This window comes from Symphalangus syndactylus, chromosome 10 (assembly GCF_028878055.3).
Source record: "Symphalangus syndactylus isolate Jambi chromosome 10, NHGRI_mSymSyn1-v2.1_pri, whole genome shotgun sequence".
Lineage (NCBI taxonomy): Eukaryota > Metazoa > Chordata > Mammalia > Primates > Hylobatidae > Symphalangus > Symphalangus syndactylus.
In genome coordinates this window covers 64,043,278-64,070,549 of record NC_072432.2, presented here as the reverse complement: position 1 = coordinate 64,070,549, position 27,272 = coordinate 64,043,278, and the positions used below count along the sequence as shown (strand labels likewise).

At 36.7% G+C, this 27,272-nt stretch overlaps 1 protein-coding gene across 13 annotated transcripts in view; it reads left to right on the top strand.

Moving 5' to 3' along the window:
• The first annotated feature begins 1,979 nt into the window (after positions 1-1,979).
• The window catches only part of MTHFD2L (methylenetetrahydrofolate dehydrogenase (NADP+ dependent) 2 like), a 147,050-nt gene continuing 121,757 nt past the window's right edge, over positions 1,980-27,272 (top strand). For 12 of the 13 annotated variants that reach the window (XM_063611181.1, XM_055297342.2, XM_055297340.2 and 9 more), the window contains exons 1-3: positions 1,980-3,427; positions 22,122-22,306; positions 22,896-23,018. In XM_063611181.1, the coding sequence (XP_063467251.1) occupies positions 3,057-3,427; positions 22,122-22,306; positions 22,896-23,018 (679 nt within the window). In that variant the 5' untranslated portion in view covers positions 1,980-3,056. Of the gene's footprint in view, positions 3,428-5,247; positions 5,282-6,974; positions 15,610-22,121; positions 22,307-22,895; positions 23,019-27,272 lie in introns of those variants that run through there. The other variant, XM_055297345.2, reaches the window with a different exon arrangement.

Sequence of the window (27,272 nt, the reverse complement as noted above, 5' to 3'; positions counted from 1 at the left end):
CTCCTGAATATTCATACATCTATAAATATTTGTATATGTAACCATCTGTATTTATATTAAGCTAAAACTGATGTTCCCAACTCTAATCCATTATCATATGGATTATTCTAGCCTCCTCCCATTGCTTATCTGTAAATTGCCACTCCAAAAATGAGGAACCTGGCTCGTATCATCCACTTCCATTTAAATAACTGTTTAATTCTGGTATACATGTATAGCCATATAAGAATTGGTAATGTAAATCAACAACTTTATTAACTAGAGCACAGTGCCTATGTGCACTTTCTTCTATTGTTAGATTTTTAACCTTGCAATTCCGAAGTTATTTAGGTCAGCACCTTTTCCCCAGTCTTTCCAGTGAGATTGTTTCATATAAGTGTAATACAGTTAGATTCTCTTGTCACAACCTTCATTCCTTCCTGGAAACCACCAACCTGCTAAATAATGTATTTTTTTTCCATTCCTCACAGCATATTTATTTCAGTAATTTTGTTATGTTGGTTCTTACCATGAGCACAGTGTTACATGATTTTCGTGCATATAATCACATCCAAAACAAGTTCTAAACTTTACATTGTAAGCATTCTCATCATATGTAGAAATATTTTAATTGGTGTATTAAGTTTTGCTAACTGATCAAATTTGGAAGATATTATAAAATAATGTCTATTCTAAATTGTGTAGTGAGAATTGCTTGTTAATTACATTTCTACAATGTTAAATAAAGTAAGAGGCAAATCTGTCCTGAAAGCATGTCAAACTTCAGGTAAAACATTAAAAAAGAAACAAATCTGTTAACAAACGAATGTCTGCAATAAAGAACATTAGATTTTTAAGATCTATTATGATACAAAAATGTAAAGGGTAAATAGTATCTTTGTTGACTAAATAGGAGGTAGCATGGATTCACCCATTTATTGTCGGAGAAATGCAACGGGAGTAAAGAATATTTCCTTACCACAAATAATTTTCAGGATGATGTACATATTTCTTTTTGAAATACTTGTTTAAACAAATGTCCCTCCACTTTTTAGTATTGAAAAAGCCATTCCATGTGGTTTTTTTAAAAAAAACACTTTTACACATCTAGATAAAATGTGTAAAATGTTTGCGTGTATTTAGAACATACAAACAAAATTTAATATCTTATTTTTCTATGCAAGTCTTGTGGAGAATAAACAGAGTCTTGATTCTGGTAACACTGCAGAAAACATAATTTTCTAATGTGAATAAAATTTTTTATATGGTACACATTAAGTTTCCCTCTTTGTGTTGTAAAGTTCTGTAGGTTTTGGCAAATGCATAGTGTCATGTGTCTAACATTACAGTATCATACAAAATAGTTTCACTGTCCTAAAAACCCTCTGTGTTACACTATTCAAACCTCTGCCCTATCTTCTTAACCTCTGGCAACCACTGATCTTTTAACTGACTGTATAATTTTGCCTTTTATAGAATGCCATATAATAAAAATCATGCAGTATGTAGCCTTTTCAGACTACCTTCCTTCACTTATCAGTATGTATTTAAGGTTCATCTATGTCTTTTTATGGCTTGGTAGCTTGCTCCTTTTCATTGATGAATAATATCCCATAGTATGGATATTCCACTGCTTATTTAAGAACATCTTGGTTTCTGGAGAATATGAATAAAGGTGCTATAAACATTCATATGATGGTTTATTGCAGACATATTTTAAAATCAGTTGGGTAAATATGTAGGAACATGGTTGCTGGATTGCCTGGTTAAATGATATTTAGCTTTGAAAGAATCTGCCAAACTGTCTTCCAAAGTGACCAAACCATTTTTTTATTCACCAACAATGAATGAAAGTTCCTGTTGCCAGCATTTGGTATTATCAATTTTTTTGGACTTCAGCAGTTCTAATAGGAGTGTAGTGGTATCTCATTGTTGTTTTAATTTCTATTTCCTTAATGATAAATGACATTGAACATTTTTTCCATTTTTTTTTTGACCTCTGTATACCTGTTTCGGTGGATGTTTTCAGATCTTTTGCTCACTTTTAACTGAGTTGCTTGTTTTTCTTTTTTCTTTAATTGTTGAGTTTCAAGAGTTCTTTGTATATTTTGGGTGTAAGTCCTTGTAAAAATGTTTTGCAAATATTTTCTCCCAGTATGTGATTTGTTTCTTTATTATCTTAACAGTGACTTTTGCATGGCAGAAGTTTAAATTGTTTTTTCTTTTATGAATTGTGATTTAAGTGTTGTATCTAAAGTCTCATTGCCAAACCCAAGGTCACCTAGATTTTTTCCTGTATTTTCTTCTAGGCTGCTTATTTGTGTCAAATGGATTTAGATCAGCCAGGAAAGAGTAGCGTATCCCATTCTTATTGATATGATTTTAAAGAGCATATTTTCTGACAGTCTATGATTTTAAAAAACAAGTTTTCTCAGTAAAAGTGTAGCTATGAAAAAGGTTGTTCTGACTCAACAGCAGCAGCCTGACCTTGGGAAAAAAGTTGTTTCCTGTTAACTTTCCAGCTGGTTTTATCTGTGACTGTTTTTTGTGTGTCTGTTTTAATTTGCACAATGAATGGACAGTCTAATGTTTTACTTTTTCAGAGGGAGCAGATATTTTGCTTCCTCACCACACAAGCTCACCACACAATGCAGGGTTCTTAGCCTGCATCGACTTGATCATAAACTCAGGAAAAGACAGATATTGGTCAATATTTCCTTCCAAAAGTTGAGATGATAAAGTAGAAGTATAGAAATCCTAAAGTCCAGACCTTCCTTGTTCAGCCAGGTTTTGCTCCTTCTCCACACACCTTTGTTCTTTTCTCCAGCTTCCAAGGAATCTCACAAAGGGAGTGGGAAACAATGAACCTATTACTTCTTTCCTGCTTTAAATCCAATTCCACGGAGTCACGGAGACTGTTGGGCAGGATCTCTGGCTTGGTGCAAAGTGGGGCGTGCTGCCTAAAGTGATTAGTTTGGAGGCCTTCTCTGTGCCGTCGCTATGGGAATGCCAGCTGTGTGTTGGCTGGGTGCGGGGGCCGAGTCGCCAGGCCACACTGCAAGCCTCTACATCCTCAGATGGATGTAGGGGTCCTGGCCCCGCCCCCTGCGGACCCGGAGCCCTGTCAGTTCCGTCCCCGGCCCTGGGAACTGCTCTTGACTCCACTCTGCGTGTCTGCCGGAAGCTGGCTGGCAGCGCTACTTGCTGCCCCGCCAGGCCGGGTGAGGGCGGAGCCAGGCCTCCAGCCGCGAGGACTGGAGCCGCGGGAGGTGGAGCCCCGGTCCGGAAGCCGGGGATCCGCGGCCATGACGGTGCCGGTCCGCGGCTTCTCGCTGCTCCGCGGCCGCCTCGGCCGAGCGCCGGCGCTGGGCAGAAGCACAGCACTCTCCGTAAGGGCACCGGGAGAGCCCGGGAGCGCGTTCCGGGGCTTTCGGAGCAGCGGTGTGAGGTACGAGGGCTGCGGGCGCCGGGTGCGGAGCCGCTGGCGGTGGGAGGGCGGCTGGGGCACGGGCGGCACTCGCGCGCGTGGGGCCCAAGGCTCGTAGGCTGCTGCGCGGCGGCGGGCTGGGTCGAGGACCGCCTTGGCTGTGAGGTGGCCTTGCCGGTCGCGCGGGCGAGTCGCAGTTGCCTCAGCTCGGGGAACGAAAACGTGCTCCGCTCTGGGCTGTCGCGCCAGAACGTTCCATCTTTGCAGCAGGTGCAACTGATTTAGGAAGACATTTGAGGCACTAAGAAAAAGTACCATAAAAACACGTGGCCGGCTTGGTCAAACATTTGTTTTTACTTTGGTTATTTTAGTGTTTCGTAAATAAAGGAGTAGGCGTTGTCCAGATGACTTACTAATGTTTGCGTTTCTGAATTCCTTTGTTAATGGTTTTGTCGAAGTCTTTTCTAACTCTAAAATTATTTGTGGTTTCACAAAACCGGGTATCAATCCAGATTTCTCAGTCTTTTCATGTATGGCTCTCCCTAAACCTCTGTCAGGTGATGAGACTTAGATTCATTACATCTCTTGGTTGCTGGCAAGAGCCATGCAAATACAACAGGGTACGCACTCTTCTGTCTTCTACTTTACTGGTCTTAGTTGCAAAATCCATCTTAACAAGATGAAAATATATCTTCTTTACCCAGAGCCTGTGAGTCCAGAAAAGCCTCTGTTTTCAGACTTTCAGGGCTTCCAGAAATGCGCTTTCATTGCCGTTTTACTTCCAAAGATTGTGCCTCACTCGAGTTTTTGTATCCCCCAGTGCCCAGCACAGTCCCTAGAAAAAAAGCAATGAGTGGTAACGTGGAAACATAGATACTGTTTATTTAATTTAAACCAATTAACTCCCTATTGTGATCTAGTCTTGAGTGACTGAATTTAAAAATTTAGATCTTAGTCTTGAGTGACTGAATTTAAAAATTACTTCCTGTAGGATTTGCTTTGGGCATAGTTTCTTGTGACTAGGTCTTCCACAAGGATATGTGAGAAAATAACAGTGAATCAGAGTTGTGTAAGCTGTAGTAGGGTGGGTAAGAATGTGCCACTTAGTTTGGAATTACCAGCTGGATCTACTACCTAGGAAAAGCAGATTCTGTAGAATTCTGTTTGTATTAAAGAATTGAGGAAATTATTTGCCGTCACTCTAAATTAGTTGTTTGTATCATTATTTTTTGAATTTCAGTTGATTTAGGGGTGCTTTTCAGGGTGAGGATAACTTGTTTCAAATAGTACAACTTGATTAATTTCCCTGTGTCAGCCTGCTGTAAACAACTCCATCTCCCCATCTTCTCCATGACCTGCATACATTGAATGGAAGCCATTACAAACAACAGTTACAACCCCAAAATTTGGTCGTAGCCACTTGCTTTGTACACAGACACACACACACGCACACACACACACACACACGTAGAATTCAAAACTTTTAAGTTATACATAATGACCTCTTTATAATTTAAAATAGTTGAGTGCAAAGGTTTTGGAAAGCAATTATCCCTATGCACGATAAGAGTTACTAATTTCAGCCCGGCTGCTTTCAGTTCCACTTGATGCAGATTATAGTTATAAAAAAAGTAATATATTTTGATAGTTTTTATCTTTTAAAGATGGCACTAGGCAAGTTAAGATAAGGCGGGGGTTTTGACGCCCTCTTTGTACTGAATACCATCTCTGAAGGTGAGGTTGGCCCTAAGGTTGAGAAACACCTGTGGACTGGTGGGTCTCGGGTGGGGAGGAATTCGGACAGTGTGTTGATGCTTATTGGTGTCTCTTTTCTCTTCTAGGACCAGCAGAGAGAAGAGATTCCATCTTCCAGAGGTTGCCACTGTCTGCCTCCCCACTTATCCCCATCACAGTCATCTTTTTTATATATATAATGGCACATTAGTTGTCTAGTTCTTCATAGTTAATGTGGTTTAAGTCTGACATCATTTCTTTTGCCATGAAATTTACACCTTAGTATTAGTCTCACTGAAAAATTGCCTTTGAGTTTGATAAACTCTTATCCCAGTGATATTGACTGTTTTAAATTAACAGATTTATCACCATTTCTGAGCTGTGTAGAGCCTTAATTGAAAAAGTATCTTTGATTATTTTTTCATATTTTGGCCACATACCTATAATAATGGAACATTTACAATACTTTTTAGTGGAGAATTTTTTTAAGTAGAATTTCAATAATTAATGTTTGATGGCGTTTGGAAGTTACCGTATTTTGAAGTATCGTTTAACATTTTTCTCTCAATGAGTTTTCCTTTAAAATTTGCAGTGAATTTGTTTTCCTGTTTATGCATGAGAATTTACGTCTTATTAATTGGGGGAAATTAATGTTAAAGTAATAAATAAGCCCTTCTACTTGTTGCAGCTTATTGTTTCTTGAAATGAATTAACTATCCAGGCAAAAGTTTAAAAATGAAAAAAAAGTCTTTGTAACTAAATTTTTCCCATTTTGTTGTGGTATAGGAGGAGTTTACAAATCAAAATGTCCTTGGTTAAAAGGCATCACATGAGTTTGTGCCCATTGCTTTTCAGTGTGAGGAGTCTGGTAGCAGCCCATCCCATTTGGGTGGGAAGGTTATAGACCTTGCACATTAATGCCATGCTCAAAGCAGATTTGCAGGTATCCTGCAACACAGGGACTTTCACAAACCCCGCTTTGGCTTATTCTACCTCAACTACTTATTTTAATTAACTAAATGGATGTCCCAAGCATTCCGTGTTTATCCTGTTGCTCAGTGAATCCTCAAATAGTTAATTTGGTAGATTTTGTTTTTTCTCTTCATACTATTATTTCTTTTAACTTTTTAAAAAATTGCGTACTGCCTACAGGTCTTTATGGAAGTTTCACCTTTCTTTGTGTCACACTGGCATTGGCTTTATAATTTTTGCAGCTAGACCACATTTAAAAAAATCTACATTTTTGAAACTAGTAAAAGATACTTATTTGTGTTATTTAAGTATTCATGTCTTTTACCATGGGTAGTTAAGTTTAATAATTTAAAAAGACGCATTTTATCAGTAACAATGTTCATTTTTTTTCAGACTCTTCCCTCTACTACTTACTCTGTATTTCTGTCTCTTCTAATGACTAGGAAAGGCAGTTTCTCAAAATCATCTTCTGTTTAGTTGGCAAATGTGATAATGTGGTGGTGTTCCTGTCTTCCTGCTGCACCTGTTCTACTGAAAGTGAGATATAATAGCCATCTGGCTACAATTTTGATTTCTAAGAAGTTCTTATGTCATTTTAAATTCAAAAACTAAATATTTCAACATTTGATATCTCATATCTTAAGTTTTATTTTCTTTGTTCCAGCTGTTCAGAGATAGTGTGTTCTACTATCTCCACAATCAAGATTTTTGACTAAAATGGATCAGTAGATGAAAAAGAGGGACTAGTATTGATTTTAGATCTTGTTAGTTAATCATGGTCTTACTAATAATTTGGCAAGTTCTTTAATGACCCAAATCTTTGTTTTTCAAATGCCTTGAAGTTGTTATTCTTTCATATTAGTACCCTGATGGGAAGATGAATACAGCAGAAAGGAGCAACACCAGATGATCTTTTCATGGGCACATACTCTTACAAGGAATCCCATGGAGCTCAGTGAAATTACACTTTGGCTTAGAGATAATTAAGTTGTGGAAGGAGGTTTAAGAGAGGAGCTTAGGTGAAATTTGAGCTGTAAATGACTATGCTAAATTAAAGAAATGATTAGTAATAAGTGGCATTTGCCATTAAGAAATTCACTTGGGATCTGAGAAAACATTTTACATACAAGGTAGAAAACTTTATGGTCAGAATAGAACACAGTCTGAACCTAAATTAAAAGTAGTGTTAAAGAATTCAGGGCAGGATATTGTCCAAGAAGGCCTAGCCAGCTGCTCCACTTAACGTTACATCATAAATGGTTTCTGTGTTGCTATTGTTTTTATTAGCATTTCAATGACTGTGTCATATTACATTAAATCAATTGGCTCTAACTTACCTAACCATCTTGCTGCTTTTTAATGTCTAGTTCTTGGAAAATGTGTAATAATTTACTCTCAGATTGAGGTCATGTTCTTGTCAACATCATACCAACAGGTTTGTTCACTTCATCATCTGAACTCTGTAGGTTTCTATATTAGGCTCATTAGAGTGTTCCTAGATCCAAAGACTATGTAAAGATCTAAAGATTCATAATTCTAAAGTGAGGGCATGTGTATAGTTTACAACAGATGTTCTCTCCCCACTTTTTTTTTTTTTTTTTTTTTTTTTTTTTTGCTGTTTGTGATTAACTGGAACTGCAATGAATGCCATCATGCTTTTTAGGAATTCAGTTGTGTTATTGAAAAGTACATTTTTCTTAATATCTAAGGAGCTCTTAGTCAGTGGTAAGCACTTTGCTGAGATTTTGCACATACAGTATGTCCTTCGATCCTCACAACAACTAAAGGAAGTAGATAGACACTGTTACTATTCCCAGTTAACAGATTGAGAAGTTGAGGCTTAAAGAAATTAAACTTGTCCAAGTTGACACAGTAAATACATGGGAAAGACAAGGTTTGAACCCACATCATCTTTCCAGTGTTCTCTACAAGCAGTTTATAATTATTGACTTATCTCACTTTTGCTTTTTTTCTTTTTGAAACATGTATTAATATTAAATCTCATACAACTTTTGTGAATCTAGAAAGCTAATTTGAATGTAAATTTTATAAATTATTTTGTTAGATTCCCTCAGTTTGAGATGTTCTTAACCTAGGACCTTATGAATAGAATTCAGGGGATCCATAAACTTGGATTGGAGGTTACTAACTTCTAATAAATTTAGCATTTTTTTCCGTTGTCAATGTTGGCAACAAATACATAATATCATCAGTACATGTGACTTGCTAATATAATTTACAAATATTTCAGTATCACAAAGTTGAGGCAGATACCACAAAACATCATCCGCACATGACTGTTTTGTTATGATAGTTAGACCTACTGCTAGATCCTGTTATTTAATACTTTTTAAAAAAAGCATTTGATATTTCAGTAAAACTGGTTTCCTTGTAATCCGTATTTTATATTGAATGTTTAAAAGGATTGTTCTGAGAAAGAGTCCACAGGTTTCAGCAGATAGGCCAAGAGCTTTTGTGGCACAAAGCTTAGCATCTAAGGTTCTTTCTGACAAAGTTAGTTTGAAAATGCGTGGATATTGTTTAGTACAGAGTCAGAAAATTAGTTAAAAAACTGAATATCAAGAAGAGTCATGTAATGAAAAGTTATTTTACTTTTTATTGATTTGCAAATGTAATTTCTAGTAAAATTACTTCAAGATGTGAATAGGGTACTTGGGGTATAAAACAAATTTTTTTTAAAGAGGCCATAAACTTAACACTTATAGGTATTCATTTATATTAACAACACACCTCAAAAGACTCCCTATACTGGTGATTGGTTTTATTCCCTATGGAATTTTGCCCTGTTTTTTGGGGGTTTCATTTCTGTTGTATAAACTCAAGATATCAAAGATATGCCCTAAGATATAAAGCAATTAAACTGTTAGGGCCTGGGTAGAGCTTGGAATTGTTAATCATCGTATTAGGATTTTTCATCTTTTTTTGTTTGTTTGTTTTTTGTTTGAGGCAGAGTCTCGCTTTGTCACCCAGGCTGGAGTGCAGTGCAGTGGCGTGATCTCGGCTCACTGCAAACTCCACCTCCTGGGTTCATGCCATTCTCCTGCCTCAGTCTCCCAAGTAGCTGGGACTACAGGTGCCTGCCACCACGCCCGGCTAATTTTTTGTATTTTTAGTAGAGACAGGGTTTCACGTGTTAGCCAGGATGGTCTTGATCTCTTGACCTCGTGATCCACCCACCTCGGCCTCCCAAAGTGCTGGGATTACAGGCATGAGCCACCGTGCCTGGCCAGGATTTTTCAACATTATAGAGATAAAATGGTTCATTGCAGCTCTAGTTGAAGTTGGGAATAAAGATGAGATTGAAACTAAGATGTAGATTTTCCAAGTATATGAATTAAATAAACTATTGATCTTGACTAGGTTTTATTTGTCGTTATGCTACTTTTTTGTGGAAGAGTATTTTGATACATTGAAATAATCCCCCTCTTTGTTACTTTGCTCTAGTTTATTAAATACATCATTTGATTCTAATAAGCGTAGATAAAGTGGTTAGTTTATTTTCTGGAAGTACAAGTAAACAAGCCTATGGAAACAGCACTAGAGAGTATTCCCATTATATAGATGAAGAAATTGCATGCCGTTGAGAGAAGCTAAGTGACTTGCCTAATTTTATTATTGCTACTAATGGTAACCCAGAGCTCTGATGCTCAGGACTTCTAATTTCAGGTGAGTAATTTGTACTACATAGTGCTGCCCTGCTACTCACCAGCCACCACCTCCCTTCTTTAATTTTTGCCTCCTGATGAAGCCACATTTCGTGGCTAGCCCAGCAGTAGGCTGGGCTTTTGGAAGGGAGGGTACCTTTTCTTGCCTTCTTTGGGGGAAGGTCATTTCTGCCTTTGTGGGAAACCACCTGAGCAAGTAATGACAGGGCACATCATGTAAACAATATCTAAGGGGTCAAATGGATTTCATTTTTGATATGCATTAATGGCAAGGTCACTATGTAATTTTTTTGACCAAACTAGCACATTTTTTAGAGTTAAAAAGGGGCATGAATGTAATGAAAATTATATTATTTGGAATATTTATTGGCTTACAAATATATTAGTGAACTTATAGAATAGTTTCAAGCCATTTTCAAAATTAACATTTTAAAAGATAATTTATATCCTTATATGTTAAAATAAAAATTTATATTATGTGAACATTCAGCATGAATAATTATTCCTGGTGCATATTCACATACTCAAATCAGTTTCTTAGCTATATCTTTTAACACCTTGATACTGATAATTTTCTGAAAAAAGTTAATAAGATCTTATGCTTTATTTATTTTTCTTTTTTGAGACGGAGTCTTTCTCTGTCACCCAGGCTGAGTGCAGTGGTGTGATCTTGGCTCACTGCAACCTCTACCTCCTGGATTCAAGCGATTCTCCTGCCTCAGCCTCCCGAGTAGCTGAGACTACAGGCACGTGCCACCATGCCCAGCTAATTTTTGTATTTTTAGTAGAGACGGGGTTTCACCATATTGGTCAGGCTGCTCTTGAACTCCTGACCTTGTGATCCACCCACCTCGGCCCCCTAAAGTGCTGGAATTACAGGCGTGAGCCACTAGGCCCGGCCCTTATGCTTAATTTTAAAGTTAAATTTTCTGCAATTTTCTTAACAGTTGCAAATAGAATCTTTGCTTTAGACAATGGTTATTTTAGTTTTAAAGGTACTGTCTCTATAGATGCTGAAGCACCACGTAAAATCCTAAATGGAACAGTCTTAATTCTACATTTTGCACATTGAAATGGGAAGATATTTTAGCCTAAATATTTTCACAGGTGCTATCTTGGTGTATCCTTTCAAAGTACTTTTCTTTGACAAATACTTAGATAAAAGAAATAAGTTGTTTTTGTGTATGATTTTAAAAATAGTTTACCATATTTAGATAGGGGAAAATTAAAATTTTTCTCAATTATATTCCAATGTTTTACAAAATGGTAATTTATTCAAGGAAATTTTATTCAACAAAAAACATGAGCTCCATCAGAAGATTCTTCTCAGACATTGAACTATTTTAAATTGCTATTATAGATGTGTTTATTTACTAATTCTGCTGTACACAAAGTTCCACAAACTAGGTGGCTTGACACAGCGGAAATCTGTTTTTACACTTCTGGAGGCTGGAAGTCTGAAATCAAAGTATCTGTAGGCCCACGCTCTGTCGATCAGCTTCTGGTTATTGCCAGCAGTCCTTGGTGTTCCTAAGGAGTTTGCAGCTGCATAACTCCAGTCTTTGCTTCTGTTGTTGAATGGTTGTCTTCCCTCTGTCTTCACTTCCCTTTGTATGTGTCTCTGTGTCTTCTCTTATAAGGACAGAAATTAAAATTACTTGTGCATTGTTTGAGCTATCATTTTTTAAATTAGTTTACTTCTTCCCTTCGTTTTGCAGAGATAACGTTTCTGTTTGTAAGCTTTGGTTTCACTGATTACAATTCACTAAAAACTTTAAATCTGAAGGTGTCCCTACCCCCATTTGGTCTATTTGTTGAATATGTTGATTAATAATGTCCAACAACTTTTGAAAAAAATACAACAAGTGTTGCCCATCCCAGTGCCAGGCCAGTCCCCACAGACACAGCCTGTAAGCCGGTCCTTGCAAACGCAGACTCTAGGCCTGCACTAATGCCAGGGCAGCATCCAAAGATTCTAGCTCAGCCTCTGCAGACTTAGACATCAGGTAGAAACTCATGGACCCACACTCTAAGCCTGCCGCAGTGCCAGGTCAGCCTCCATTAATTCAGGTCCAAGCCTATCCCCCAGGGACCCAAACTCTGGACCCAACCCCATGGTTCCAGGTATCAGGTCTTCCCCTGCAGATCTAGGTACCAGGGCCATTCCAGAGGACCCTGGGCAAGCCTAGCCCCCACAGGCTTGGGACCAGGTCCATTCCAGTGCCAGGCTGGTCCCCGTGGACTCAGGTTCAAGACCTACCCCAGTGCCAGGATGGCCCCTGTGAACCTAGGCTTCAGGTCTGTATTTGCAGGTCCAGGCTCCAGGACTACTCCTATATGCCCAGTTGACAGCCCACCCCAGTGGACCCATGTACCAGATTAGCCCCCTGTGAGTTGAAATATTAGGCCCACCACCTGCTGACCTAGGCATCACCTGCCAACTAATCCAAGGGCTTTAGCAGCAAGCCCACCCATGGACCATGCCAGATGGCCCATCAAGAATCTCTAGATGCACTGACTGGTGAAGGGCTTTCTCTACTGAAGCCAGTTTATAAAGACTGGAATAGGTGCCTACTTCTTCAAGTGATAGACAGCAATGAAAGGCCGCAGGATTATGAACCATTAGGGAAACATGGCACCACAAAAAGAACAAAATAAAGTAACAATAATTGACATAAAGAAATGGAGAGCTACAGGCTGCCTATCCAGAGAACACAGGTAGACAACTAGACAATATCAATGATTTAAAATACTACAAAAAGGTAAAAACAAGGTACTGTGGGAGCTCATAGCAGATTCCCAGGGTACAGGGTTCGGAAAACATTACCAGAGTGTTTTATAAGCTGAGACTTGAGCAATGTGTGGGACAGTCTTTGCAAAGTGGTTGGAGAGGTGAGAAAGGGAAGGAAGAGTGTTTCAGGCAGAGGGAATATTATATGTGAAGGCCCGCAGAGAACATGGTGCAGTTCATGAATTAAAATATGACTGGTGTGTAGTGTGCCACTCACTAAGCACAGTGTTCTTTAATAGTGAGGCTACAGTAGCTCATGCAGAAGTTTGTAACCCATAGGGAAGGAATTTGGATTTTAGTTACTTTTTCCCCCAATTTCTCAGGTCAAAAATGTTAGAGTCATGTTTGCCTTCTGTTTTTCTTTTTTTCATATCCTACACCCAATCTCAGTAACTTCCAAGGGTTCCACTCTCAAAATAGATTCAGAATCAGACTACTTAGCACCTCCACGGCTACCCCTTTGCCTAACTCCCCATCATCCCTTGTTTGTTATACTACACTAGCTTCTTAGCTGGAGTCTCCACTTCTCCCCTTGATCTCATAGAGTCTATCCTCCATATTTTCACCAGTTATTTTAAAAGTGAAAGTCACCTCAAAATCTCTAAATGGCTTCCTGTCTCACAGTAAAAGCCAACATCCTTTCAAAGGCCTGCAGGGCCTTATATAATCTGATGTCCCACTCCTTCTGACTTCATGTCTTATCCTGGTTCACTTGTTCTTTCCACTGCAACCATTGGCCTCCTGCTATTCCTCAAAGATTTCAGGTATGCTCCTTGCTAAAGGCCTCCATACTTGCTGTTCACTTCCCTTGGCCTAGAATGCTTTTCTTCCAGAAATCTACATGACTTATTTCATTTTATTCATTTCTGCCCACATGTCACCTGATTTATCAGAGAAGTTATACCTTAACCCACCTATATAAAATAACTGTGGCCCTCAGATAAGTCCTTTCTCTGCCTCATGTCACACATGATATATTAAATGCTTGTTGTTTTTCAATTTGCTTATATCTTCTTCAACTAGAATATAGTTTCCGTAAAAGTAGGTAATTGTTTTGTGCCCTATTATTTATATTCCCAGTGCCCAAAATAGTTTTCAGCACATAGGAGACTTTCAATATGTATTTGTTAAGTGAATAAACAATAAGCATGTGGTGGGGAGTTTTAACCAGGGAGGTGATGTAATTAAATTAGAAAACAATCACTCTGGCTGCAGTATGGAAAATGGATTAGAGGAGATCAAGACAAGCCAGAGAGAAATTTTAGGATATGTATTATTCAGTGGCTGAACATTTGAATTGTTCCTGATGTTTAACCTTTTTAGCTTTTCAAGAATTTTCACGTTGAAAAATCTAATTTGTTTATGCACTAAAGTAATGAGAATGTGTGAGTTGACCAGTTCTTCCAGCACATGGACCAATACGGGCACTCTCCCATTGGCCCTGCATTAATTTGAGGTTGCTTCATTTTGCCTCTTACAGTGACTCCTACAGAGCTAGGCTTGCTGAGTCTCTACGGTGACTGATGGAGTCAGTTGGAGAGCCTCAGAGTTGAAAATGCTCAGAGACTTAACTCCTAATTTACCCATAAACACCAGCTGGCCAGGCTGTATCATGTCTGTTATAATTAGTTAGCGAGCTGACTTACCACCTCAGTGCTATAATTTAAAGTAAACCCTGAACAGTCTTAGACCTGAGTATACATGGTACAGTTAAGTTTAATCTGTATACAGGTTGTCTCTTTGGAGTCTGGGAATCAGCTTGTGCTGTTGGTCGTCTCTGACACTCTCCAGGTCACGTGGGTTTGTACAGTCTAGGTCATAATTAGCCTGGATCATACTCAGTGATTGCCAGCTTCACAGTGGCCTGTGAACAAATTGTTTTGTTTAATAGTGAGTGAATCAATAATATGTCAGCAGTAGCATCACTACTCACATGCTATAAAATGCAAGACAGAGTTCAGATGTTTTTATATTTTAAAATAAAATGTATATTCCTTACTGTGTTAGGTGATTTCTAGTTTTTTAACAGATAAATCTGCTTCTATAATAGTGTTCTACCCTAAGAAAATATTGCTGACACAAATTGATTTATGGAAGGTTTTATTTGCTACTACTTATAAATGAGTTGTGCTGGAATTTGTTGCTGTATCTGCAGTTCTTAGTATTTGCTAATATACAAGGTCCTTGTTATCTTAGTGCCAAAAGGCTACTTAAATGAATTCATAAAATATCCTCACCAGAAATTCATAGCAAACAGTGAAAAAAGTTTGTTACTTTACTTTGAAAAATAAAAACCTCAAAAGTTTTATTTTATTTTAACTTGATTTGTCTATAATTACATACAAAGTATTGGAAGGTACAAAGCACAAGCTACAAAAGATCACTCAAGAAATAATAGATAACCAGAATAGCCCTCTATATTAAGGAATTTAAGGTTGTAGGTTTAAACCTTCCCCGAAAGAAAACTCCAGAATCAGATAGCTTCATGGGTGAATCCTACCAAACATTTAAGGGAGAAAAAAAATGCCAATTCTTTACACACTCCTCTGGAAATATAGAATTCTTCCTAATCATTCTATGAAGCTAGCATCATCCTGGTATCAAAGCTACATGATAACATTATAAGAAAAGAAAACTACAAACACCTCTTATGCATGTAGATGCAACAATTTTAACAAAATTTCAGATGAAATCCATGATAATCTGGAAAGGATAGATATATAATAACCAACTGGGATGTATCCCAGGAATGCAAGGTTGATTTAACATTTGAAAATCAGTTACCGTATTAACAGACTAACACTCGAGAAAAACCTGTGATCATCTCAATAGACATAAAAAACATTTGGCAGTATCCTCATACAAATTCTCACCAAACTAAAAATAGACATAAATCATAAACTGAATGTATAACTTAGGCCCATAAAATATCTAGAAGAAAACGCTGGAGAAAACCTTTGTGACCTTGAGTTAGGCAAAGATTTATACAACACTAAAAGCATGGTCCATAAAAGGAAAAATTAATAAATTGGAGTACATTAAAATTAAGAACTGTTCTAAAAACACAAGAATAAAAAGGCAAAGCACAGACTGGGAGACAATATTTCAAACCCCATATCTGATAAAGTACTTGAATCTAGGACATACAAAGAACTTTAAAAATTCAAAATAGGAAACAACCTACTAAACAATGGGCAAAAGACTTAATTATTTAATTCACCAAAGAAGATCAGAGATGGCAAATAAGCATACGAAAAGACGTTCAACATCAGTATTCATTAAGAGAATGCAAATTTAAAGCACAATGACATACCACCATATGTCCACTAAAATGTCAACAATTTTAAAACCTGACCATCTTAAGTGATGACAAGTATATGGAGCAACCAGAACTCATGTACTGTTTGAAGGAATGCAAAGTGGTACAGTGTCTTTGTAACATGGTGTAACAGTTTTTAACATATTTAAACATACACTTACAATATGACCTAGCCATTCCACTTTGAGATATTTGCTCAAAAGAAATTAAAGCAGCCAGGAGTGGTGGCTCACACCTGTAATCCTAGCATTTTGGGAGGCTGAGAGGGGCAGATCACTTGCGGCCAGGAGTTCAAGACCAGCCTGGCCAACATAGTGAAACCCCGGCTCTACTAAATATACAAAAATTAGTCATGCATGTTGGCATATGCCTGTAATTCCAGCTACTCGGGAGGCTGAGGCATCAGAATCATTTGAACCCAGGAGACGGAGGTTGTAGTGAGCCGAGATCTTGCCACTGAACTCCAGCCTGGGTGATAGAGTGAGACTCTGTCCCCCTCCCCCCCAAAAAATATATTAAAGTATATGTGTATAAAACATATTAAAGTATATGGGTTATAAAATGTTTGTAACAGCTGTATTTGTCTGATCAAAAACTGGAAAGAACCCAAATATCCATTAATAATTACATTTGAATGGATAAATACTGGTATATCCATATAATATAATACTATTCAGCGATAAAAAATAAATCAACCATTCAAACATGCAACTACGTGAATTAATTAAAAAATAATTATGCTGAGTGGAAGTAGCTGGCCAAAAAAGAGTATGTTGTATTTGATTCAATTTTTATAAAATCCTCGGTACTACAAACTAATATATAGTGAACAAAAGAGATCAATGGTTGCCTGGAATGGTGAATTGAGGAGTGGAATCTGGCAGAGACAGGTGGAATGGCAAATTTTAAAAGTGCACCTGGAAAGTTTTGGGAATGTTAGACATGTTCATTTTCTTGACTATAGCGATGTATATATATATATATACTCAGGTATATACATATATTAAAACTTAAAATTGTACACGTTAAATGTGTCCAGTTTATTATATGACAATTATACTGAATAAATCTATTACAGAAATAAGACAGCAGAACAAGATTGATATATTGAATTTATCATGACATTTCATGTCTTGAAAGCTATTAAAATTTTAATGAAGAGTAGACAAAATTAGAATCAAAAGTAGAGTTTACTTAGAATGTCTAGTTGTGATTGCATTGTCTAACCAATTTGCTCATTTACTTATAAATTATGATTGTTATTAAAATACACTTTTATATTAAACTAAAGTGGTTTTCAAACAGGTCATACACAAGAATCACATGTAGGAAATTATTAGACATGCAGATTTCCAGGTTTTACCTCTGCCCCCAGGAATTCTGAATTGTAGATGTGGGTTGTAGGGTCTGGGAATCTGCAATTTCAGGCAGTTTTTGATCTGTGTATCCATAGACCACACTTGGAATTGCTTCTTAGCAGAACACTGTTTACCTCAAAATTGCATGAACTGAGAAGAGATGGATGCTATGGAAGACTGGTGCCATACTATAATGGTGTATTTTCGATCTGGTTCTAACTGTATGTCCACAAACCTACTAGAGACAGCAGTTGACTTATTTGGAAGGAGCACAAAGTTTGCATTTTGTGTGTTGTCAGATATTTATAGCACCCGCCCTCATTAGAAAATTAAAAGTATACAGGTATCACAAAGAATTAAGGTTTATAAGGGCCTCCTTTCCTCCTCCTCTTTCTCTTCTGCTACTTACTCTTTCTCCTTTTCCTCTTTTTCATATTTATTGACCTACATTTGATGTTTTTGGTAGTAATCATGTTTTTACCAGGCTGTTCAATAGTGAAAGGACAGGGCAGAAGGAAGAAGGGACCACCTTCTACTTTATCAGATACCTTTAAAAAAATAAACACACAGTAAGAGCAATGTAATTCACCATTTTCAAGTTTGAGGTTATGGAGAGCAGAAAAGCCTTTCTAGAAAGTATTTCTTTGTGCCTTTCCAGAGATAGTTTATATCATCTATCAAAATATAGCCCTTCTTACCTTCTGAAATACTTATAAACTGCCAGGAAGTAATCTTCTGTGGAAACTTATTCCGTTAGAAATGATGCCATTGCATCGGGGAGGAACTAAACTATCGGTTTACTGACTTGATCCCCACCATAATCAGTGACAAGCATGGCAAGACTCACAGCTGTTGTCCGGGGCCATGCCTGGGGCCATGGAATAACATTTTTCTTTGAGTAAGTTAAAAGAGTTGTGTAGAATGAAGCTCTTGACTTCAGAGTCTTGTACAGGATATGCTAACCAAAAACGAACTGATTTTGCCTTAGGGTCACAAGATTATGGGGCTACGTGTATACACAGTGCAGTCCAATCTTCAAGATGGTTGCCAGTTTTAACTAGGCTGTGCTGTTCTGCCTCTTTAGAAAAAATAGGAGAACTTTATATGCTGGATTACATTTATTGATTTGCGAATGTTGAACCAGCCTTGCATCCCAGGGATGAAGCCCACTTGATCATGGTGGATGAGCTTTTTGATGTGCTGCTGGATTCGGTTTGCCAGTATTTTATTGAGGATTTTTGCATCAATGTTAATCAGGGATATTGGTCTAAAATTCTCTTTCTTTGTTGTGTCTCTGCCAGGCTTTGGTATCAGGATGATGCTGGCCTCATAAAATGAGTTAGGGAGGATTCCCTCTTTTTCTATTGATTGGAATAGTTTCAGAAGGAATGGTACCAGCTCCTCCTTGTACCTTTGGTAGAATTCAGCTTTGAATACATCTGGTCCTGGACTTTTTTTCGTTGGTAAGCTATTAATTATTGCATTAATTTCAGAGCCTGTTATTGGTCTATTCAGAGATTCAACTTCTTCCTGGTTTAGTCTTGGGAGGGTGTATGTGTCGAGGAATTTATCCATTTCTTCTAGATTTTCTAGTTTTTTTGCATAAAGATGTTTATAGTATTCTCTCATGGTAGTTTGTATTTCTGTGGGATCAGTGGTGATATCCCCTTTATCATTTTTCATTGCATCTATTTGATTCTTCTCTCTCTTCTTCTTTATTAATCTTGCTGACGGTCTATCAATTTTGTTGATTTTTTCAAAAAACCAGCTCCTGGATTCATTGATTTTTTGAAGGATTTTTTGTGTCTCTATTTCCTTCCCATGATTATCTCAATAGATGCAGAAAAGGCCTTTAACAAAATTTAACAACCCTTCATGCTAAAAACTCTCAATAAATTAGGTATTGATGGGACGTATCTCAAAATAGTAAGAGCTATCTAGGACAGACCCACAGCCAATATCATACTGAATGGGCAAAACTGGAAGCATTCCCTTCGAAAACTGGCACAAGATAGGGATGCCCTCTCTCACCACTCCTATTCAACATAATGTTGGAAGTTCTGGCCAGGGCAATCAGGCAGGAGAAGGAAATAAAGGGTATTCAATTAGGAAAAGAGGAAGTCAAATTGTCCCTGTTTACAGATGACATGATTGTATATCTAGAAAACTCCATCGTCTCAGCCCCAAATCTCCTTAAGCTGATAAGCAACTTCAGCAAAGTCTCAGGATACAAAATTAGTGTGCAAAAATCACAAGCATTCATATACACCAATAACAGACAAACAGAGAGCCAAATCATGAGTGAACTCCCATTCACAATTGCTTCAAAGAGAATAAAATACCTAGGAATTCAACTTACAAGGGATGTGAAGGACCTCTTCAAGGAGAACTACAAACCACTGCTCAATGAAATAAAAGAGGATACAAACAAATGGAAGAACATTCCATGCTCATGGGTAGGAAGAATCAATATTGTGAAAATGGCCATACTGTCCAAGGTAATTTATAGACTCAGTGCCATCCCCATCAAGCTACCAATGACTTTCTTCACAGAATTGGAAAAAACTACTTTAAAGTTCATATGGAACCAAAAAAGAGCCCACATTGCCAAGTCAATCCTAAGCCAAAAGAACAAAGCTGGAGGCATCATGCTACCTGACTTCAAACTATATTACAAGGCTACAGTAACCAAAACAACATGGTACTGGTAACAAAACAGAGATATAGACCAATGGAACAGAACAGAGCCCTCAGAAATAATGCCACATATCTACAACCATCTGATCTTTGATGAACCTGACAAAAACAAGAAATGGGGAAAGGATTCCCTATTTAATAAATGGTGCTGGGAAAATTGGCTAGCCATATGTAGAAAGCTGAAACTGGATCCCTTCCTTACACCTTATACAAAAATTAATTCAAGATGGATTAAAGACTTAAAGGTTAGACCTAAAACCATAAAAACCCTAGAAGAAAACCTAGGCAATACCATTCAGGACATAGGCATGGGCAAGGACTTCATGTCTAAAACACCAAAAGCAATGGCAACAAAAGCCAAAATTGACAAATGGGATCTAATTAAACTAGAGAGCTTCTGCACAGCAAAAGAAACTACCATGAGAGTGAACAGGCAACCTACAGAATGGGAGAATATTTTTGCAATCTACTCATCTGACAAAGGGCTAATATCCAGAATCTACAGTGAACTCAAACAAATTTACAAGAAAAAAACAACCCCATCAACAAATGGGCAAAGGATACTAAGAGACACTTCTCAAAAGAAGACATTTATGCAGCCAAAAGACATGAAAAAATGCTCATCATCAGTGGCCATCAGAGAAATGCAAATCAAAACCACAATGAGATACCATCTCACACCAGTTAGAGTGGTGATCATTAAAAAGTCAGGAAACAACAGGTGCTGGAGAGGATGTGGAGAAATAGGAATACTTTTACACTGTTGATGAGACTGTAAACTAGTTCAACCATTGTGGAAGTCAGTGTGGCAATTCCTCAGGGATCTAGAACTAGAAAGGCCATTTGACCCAGCCATCCCATTACTGGGTATATACCCAAAGGATTATAAATCATGCTGCCATAAAGACACATGCACACGTATGTTTATTGCGGCACTATTCACAATAGCAAAGACTTGGAACCAACCCAAATGTCCATCAATGATAGACTGGATTAAGAAAATGTGGCACATAGACACCATGGAATACTATGCAGCCATAAAAAATGATGAGTTCATGTTCTTTGTAGGGACATGGATGAAGCTGGAAACCATCATTCTCAGCAAACTATCACAAGGACAAAAAACCAAACACCACATGTTCTCACTCATAGGTGGGAATTGAACAATGAGAACACATGGACACAGGAAGGGAAACATCACACAATGGGGCCTGTTGTGGAGTTCGGGTGGGGGGAGGGAGAGGGATAGCATTAGGAGATATACCTAATGTTAAATGACGAGTTAATGGGTGCAGCACACCAACATGTATACATATGTAATAAACCTGCACGTTTTGCACATGCACCCTAAAACTTAAAGTATAATTAAAAAAAAAGAAAAGAAAAAAATAGCAGAACTTTAAATTTAGGCGATATTAAAGTCCAGATCTTGAGTATGTGGTTTGTTAATTTATATGAATACATAAATGTGTGTATATGTATATACATATATATGCACATGTGTGTATAATATATATGTTTTATATATAATACATAAGTGAAAGTTGTGAAGAAATGTGTGCTGTAGTTAGCATCCTAGTCTATTTGAGGTGCTATAACAGAATAACATAGACTGGTTGTTTTATACAAAAACAGAAATTTATTTCTTATAGTTCTGTAGACTGGGAAGTCCAAGGTCAATACACCAGAAGGTTCAGTGTCTGGTGTGGGCCCGCTTTTTGGTTAATAGATAGCTGTCTTCATGCTGTGTCCTCATGTGGCAGAAGGCACGAGGGAGATCTCTGGAATTTCTTAAAAGGACACTAATACCACTTATGAGGGCTCTATCCTCATGGTATAATCACCACCCAAATGACCTACTTCCTAATATAACATTTGGGGTTAGGATTTCAACATACGAATTTTGAAGAGACATACACATTCATTTTATAGCAGATAGATTATGCTGTAGAACCAAATAACAGAGTTGGAATCCTTCACAAAATTATAAAACATTTATGAACCTGAAGAGTAGGTATCACTATAATCGAAAAAAAAATCAAATTTTGGGTGCTTGGAGAATCATGGTGGTTTTGTTGATTTTTTTACCTTAAATTTGTGCAGTTGAATGTTTCTTATTTTCTTTTTAGTATTACATTTATTGTTTTGCTTTCCACAGACATGAAGCCATTGTTGTATCAGGAACTGAAATGGCCAAGCATATCCAGAAAGAAATACAGCGAGATGTGGAATCATGGGTTTCCCTTGGAAACAGAAGACCTCACCTCAGTATAATTTTAGTGGGAGATAACCCGGCAAGCCATACATACGTCAGGAATAAGATAAAAGCTGCTTCTGCTGTAGGTGGGTATGTGTTTTAGTTGTAATTACTACTAAATATATTTTCTGTTTTTACTTCAAATTGTGATAATTATGAATGATAATTATCAAATAAGTGCCACTTGAATTGCATGCATTATTATTAAAGATTATTCAGTTACCAAAGCTTATGTTAATTTCATATGACTTTTCTTCAAATTTCTTATAGGGTTAATTCAGTGTGTTTTATATTCTTTGGCAAGATATGCAAAGAATAGTTTACATCTCAAAGGCCTGCTTTCATTATATTTGCTTTAATCAAATAATAAACCTGGCTTGTTCACTCTGTTAAACTTGGCCTAACAGTTATGTGGTAGTGATATTTTTATTCTCTTCAAATTACTAACAGTAGCTTATCTCAAACAAGTACAAATTGTCACCTGGCATTCCAGGCCAAAGAATGCATGTGAATCAAGAGGAAACACCTGTACTATTGGAGGAATCCTTCCTGATGGTGCATGGAACATCAGAACCTTTCATTGCAGTAGGAACAGTCCCACACTGTGTCAGACACTATTGATGAAAAACCATATTCAGTTAGTCAAGTGACCTTCTCTGCCTGTTTTTCTTCTAGGTATTTGTAGTGAGCTCATTCTAAAACCTAAAGATGTTTCCCAGGAAGAACTTTTGGACGTAACTGATCAATTGAATATGGACCCAAGAGTCAGTGGCATATTAGTTCAGTTACCACTACCAGGTACATAATGCTCTTCTATTTATCTGGTTTTGTTAAAAGTGAAACAAAGGGCATCTTTCAACATCATATCATGATACTGCAAGTAATTTATAAAATACATTCAGAAGGGGACTAGCTATTATACTAGTGATAGGTGTAATAGTGATTTCTGAATGATTTGTGCTTACATTGACAAAATCCTTGAAAGTAAAATATAGGCATTGGCAATACATATACTCCTTGCTTTGCACAGTAGTATGGGACCCTAAAAATGACAACGTAAGATGAAACCAGGTAACGTGATGTTAATAATCAAAGGTAAAAATAACAATTTTTCTGTGACCTTTGAAACTTCTTATCAAAGCATTAAAAACTCTCCTACTGTGGTTCATAAATGTATAGGAAAATGAATAATTAGTAAAACTAAACTAATGTTTTTTAGTACACTGTAATTTAAAACATTAGAAACATTGAGAAAGTATATGATATCTTTGCAAAAGCTTGTCAAAAGTAGTTGGAGCAGTGTTTGTCTTCTATCTAATTCTATAACTTATCATATGGAATGGGCATCTTTTCTATGTCTTGGTGAATTAAACTGTTATATTCCTTTCAAAGTTTAGATTAGCTCCCAGTATTTTGTCTGTTGTACTTTCAATGTTGTGAAATTTCTCTGAGAGTTCCTTAACATTTAAAAGAACTTCAATGTGAAGTTTCATGTTGGCGTCACTTCATCTGAGATGTTATGGTCTTTTTTATTACGATCACTTTCCTCATTTGTGTGATGGATTCACCCTCATTAAGTTCCTCTGGCTGTGTAACTACATCTCTCCAAAGGATTCAGCATCAGCATTCTATAGTCAGCTATTTCTCCTACAACTCCATTTACATTAAATTAGAATCCTATTGAAATGACTTTGTTTTTTATGTTTATCAGGCTTTTTCAACATAGTACTTCGCTTCATGCGGGCCTAGGTTTCTCTTGTCTTTGTTTGCTGTTACCATTTTCAGATGTTCTACTTACATCCAGTTTCCATCCCAGCATTATCACATTTTGTTTCTTTGCTACACTTTCACTTTTACAGGCTAATCTCCTCTGTCTGTTATCCACTTTTGTAAAATATCATATGAGCTTATCTCCGGAAAACATGGAGAAAACACACTTTGCTATCTGTGTTTGAAGATTGCAGATGTGCAGTGACCAATCATTTGAAAGAAGTGCTATGACTGGTCACTTATCATCATCTCATCTGTTATTTCTGTAGTGATTTGTGGACTAAAGAGCTAGCAGCTCTTGTATAATTACTATGAAATTTGAAATGTGTTATTGGAGGACTAGTATTATTTAACTAAATTGTTGTTCTGAAATTTGTGCATATTTAAACTGCGCAAAATGAAGACTGCAGGTATAGTATAGGTTACAGTAGCTTTGTAGTTTTGAGTTTTGTAAGCTTTGATTAACAATCATGTGATGTGCAAAAAGTAAAGCTATATAATGCTATTATATGGGATCTTTATGTGGTATTAATATTTTTCTTTATCCAACAATATAATGTAATATCTTAGCATGTGTTACAGCTTTTGTGCTGTTTACATTATATCAAAAATTCATACTTCTAATTCTTTTCCTCCAATATAGCTGCACTGACAAAAATCATCAAGTTGATAAGAATCTTAGAAGCTATCGGAGTTTCCCCCTGAGAAAAATGATCTGGCAGATAATGCTTACATTAATGATGTTAAAGTTACTATAGTGATAGTATCACTTACCTTTAAAACTAGAAAAAAAATTCAACACATACAACACTCTTGTATCATAGGAAAATGAGGTCTAGAGAAGATCAGGAATTTATTAACATCACAAATCTGTCCAAAAAATTTTAACAGTGTTTCTCAATTGTTTGACCCACTCAAAATGAATCTCCTGTTGGTACTGTATTTATCAAGCAATCTTCTTATAGTTTGCAGTTTTTGAAATTTTCTCTACTTGGCATTTGTATGACATTTCAATAACTATATAAATATGTCACAACATTAATTCTTAAAATGTCCATTCTACACAAAATGACCTGAAAAGACATTTCTTAAGAGAAGACATACAAATGTCCAACAGGTATACGAAAATGATAAATGTTACTAATTATCAGGGAAAGGCAAATTAAAACCACAATGAGATATCACCTCACACCTGTTAGGATGGCTGTTATCAAGAATATGAGGTAAGTGTCAAGGATGTAGAGAAAAGGAACCCTTGCTAACTGCTGTTTAGAATGTAAATTGGTACAGTCATTTTAGAAAACTGCATGACAGTTCATCAAAAAAATTAAAAATAGAATACCATATGATCAAAAAATTCCATTTCTGTATATATATCCAAATGACATGATATCAGTATGTCAAAGAGATATCTGCACTCCTAAAGTAATGCTACAATGTGCACATTGCAGCATTACTTTAAGATACATAATCAACTTTAGTGTCTATCAGTGGCTGAATGGATAAAGTAAATGTTGTTGTGTATATACACTATGAAATAAGAATCAACTTTTTGAAATAATGAAATCCTGCCATTTGCTATAACATGGGGCCTGAAGTATATTATACTAAGTAGAATGAGCTAGGCACAAAAAGAAAAACCTGCATGATCTTACCTGTAGAATTTTTAGAAGTAAACTCATGGAAACATAGAGTTAATGGTGGTTACCAGGGACTGAGGACTGGAGAGGGGATTGTGGAGATGTTGGTTAAAGGATACAAAATTTTAGTTAGGAATAAGTTTTGGAGGTCTATTGTACAACATACTATATACTTGCAAATTGCTGAGAAAGTAGATTTTAAATGTTCTCACCACAAAAATACATATCTGATGTATTATATATGTTAATTAGCTTGACTTAGCTGTTTCATAATGTATACATATATCAAAATATTGTACACCACACATATATACAATTTTTCTTTGTTAATTTAAAACTATTTAAAATAGTCATAGTTTTCAAACTACATTACATTTAGTTTGTCACAGATTTCTAACTACATTAGATTGTTTGTCTTAATAAATTTATATCTGTAGAAATTTTACCCCTTTTGAGCAACATTCCTTATTTGGTGAATTTATTAGCAGCTCGCCGCTAGATGGCACTGGTGATTTGTCTGTATTAAATACTAAATTGTTTGAGTCCTGTGCTAGAGACTAAATCGTTTGAGTGTCTCAAACAGAGAGTGAGAAGCATAGAGCTAAACTGACCGCAGTGATTAAAAAAAAAAAAAAAAAAAATCTGGATGTTCTGATAAAGGGCAGTTTTCTATGTGGCCTAAAAGCCAATAATGCCAAAATTGTGGCTAACATTGGTTACATTATGGCACTTTATATGCCATTTATATTACAAATGGCACTTTGTATTTATTAACCCATTGGATCCTCACAATAATCCTGTGAAGCTGGAGCTATTATATATTTTTTACTGATGAGAAATTTGAGGCATGAGGAGGGTAAGTAACTTCTTCCAAGTTGACAGAGTTGCTAAATAACTGAGTTGGGATTTGCATCCGGGCAGACTGGCCCCCATGCCAAGAATACTCTTACCCATTATGTTAGCACCCTCACTGACACATCAGTGTTATCTAGTGAGTCGTGTGCTTACTATGTGGCAGGCACTCCCTTACATGGATTATTTTATTGAATCCTACCAGCACCCTTATATGATAAGAATTATCTTCTTCATTTTATAGATAATGAGACTGAGACACAGGGAGGTTAAGTGAATTGACCAGTATTACCTATTAGTAAATGGCAGAGCCAAGACCCAAACCCAGGTCAGCTGATTTCAGAGCCTGCCTTTTAAACTTCTTGTTACGTTATACTGTCTCTCAGAACATAGTAAGGCATAACATAAGCACATATATTTCAAACATTCACATACAAGTTCCTAGCACATGTAACCACCAAGTTGCTGATCATCTGGTTTCCCTGTTTCCACACTTGTAACCTATATTTTTTACAGTTTTTACCTTGCTCAATAATGGTATTCCTATTTTTATTCATAATTTCTTTTTGGTAAGGTTTAAAAATGATAGCAATGGGATTAAAGACATATTAAATATACTATTCCTTTCAAAGTAGCCTCTACTTTATTTTAGTAATTGCACTATGGTACATTTTTGCTAGCAGAAGATATTATTCAAATATGGGTATGTACAGTCTGAATTTATAATGTGGCTTTGTGATTTTACTGACTGTTACTTAACTTTGATGAGTCTTATTTTCCTCATAAAAAG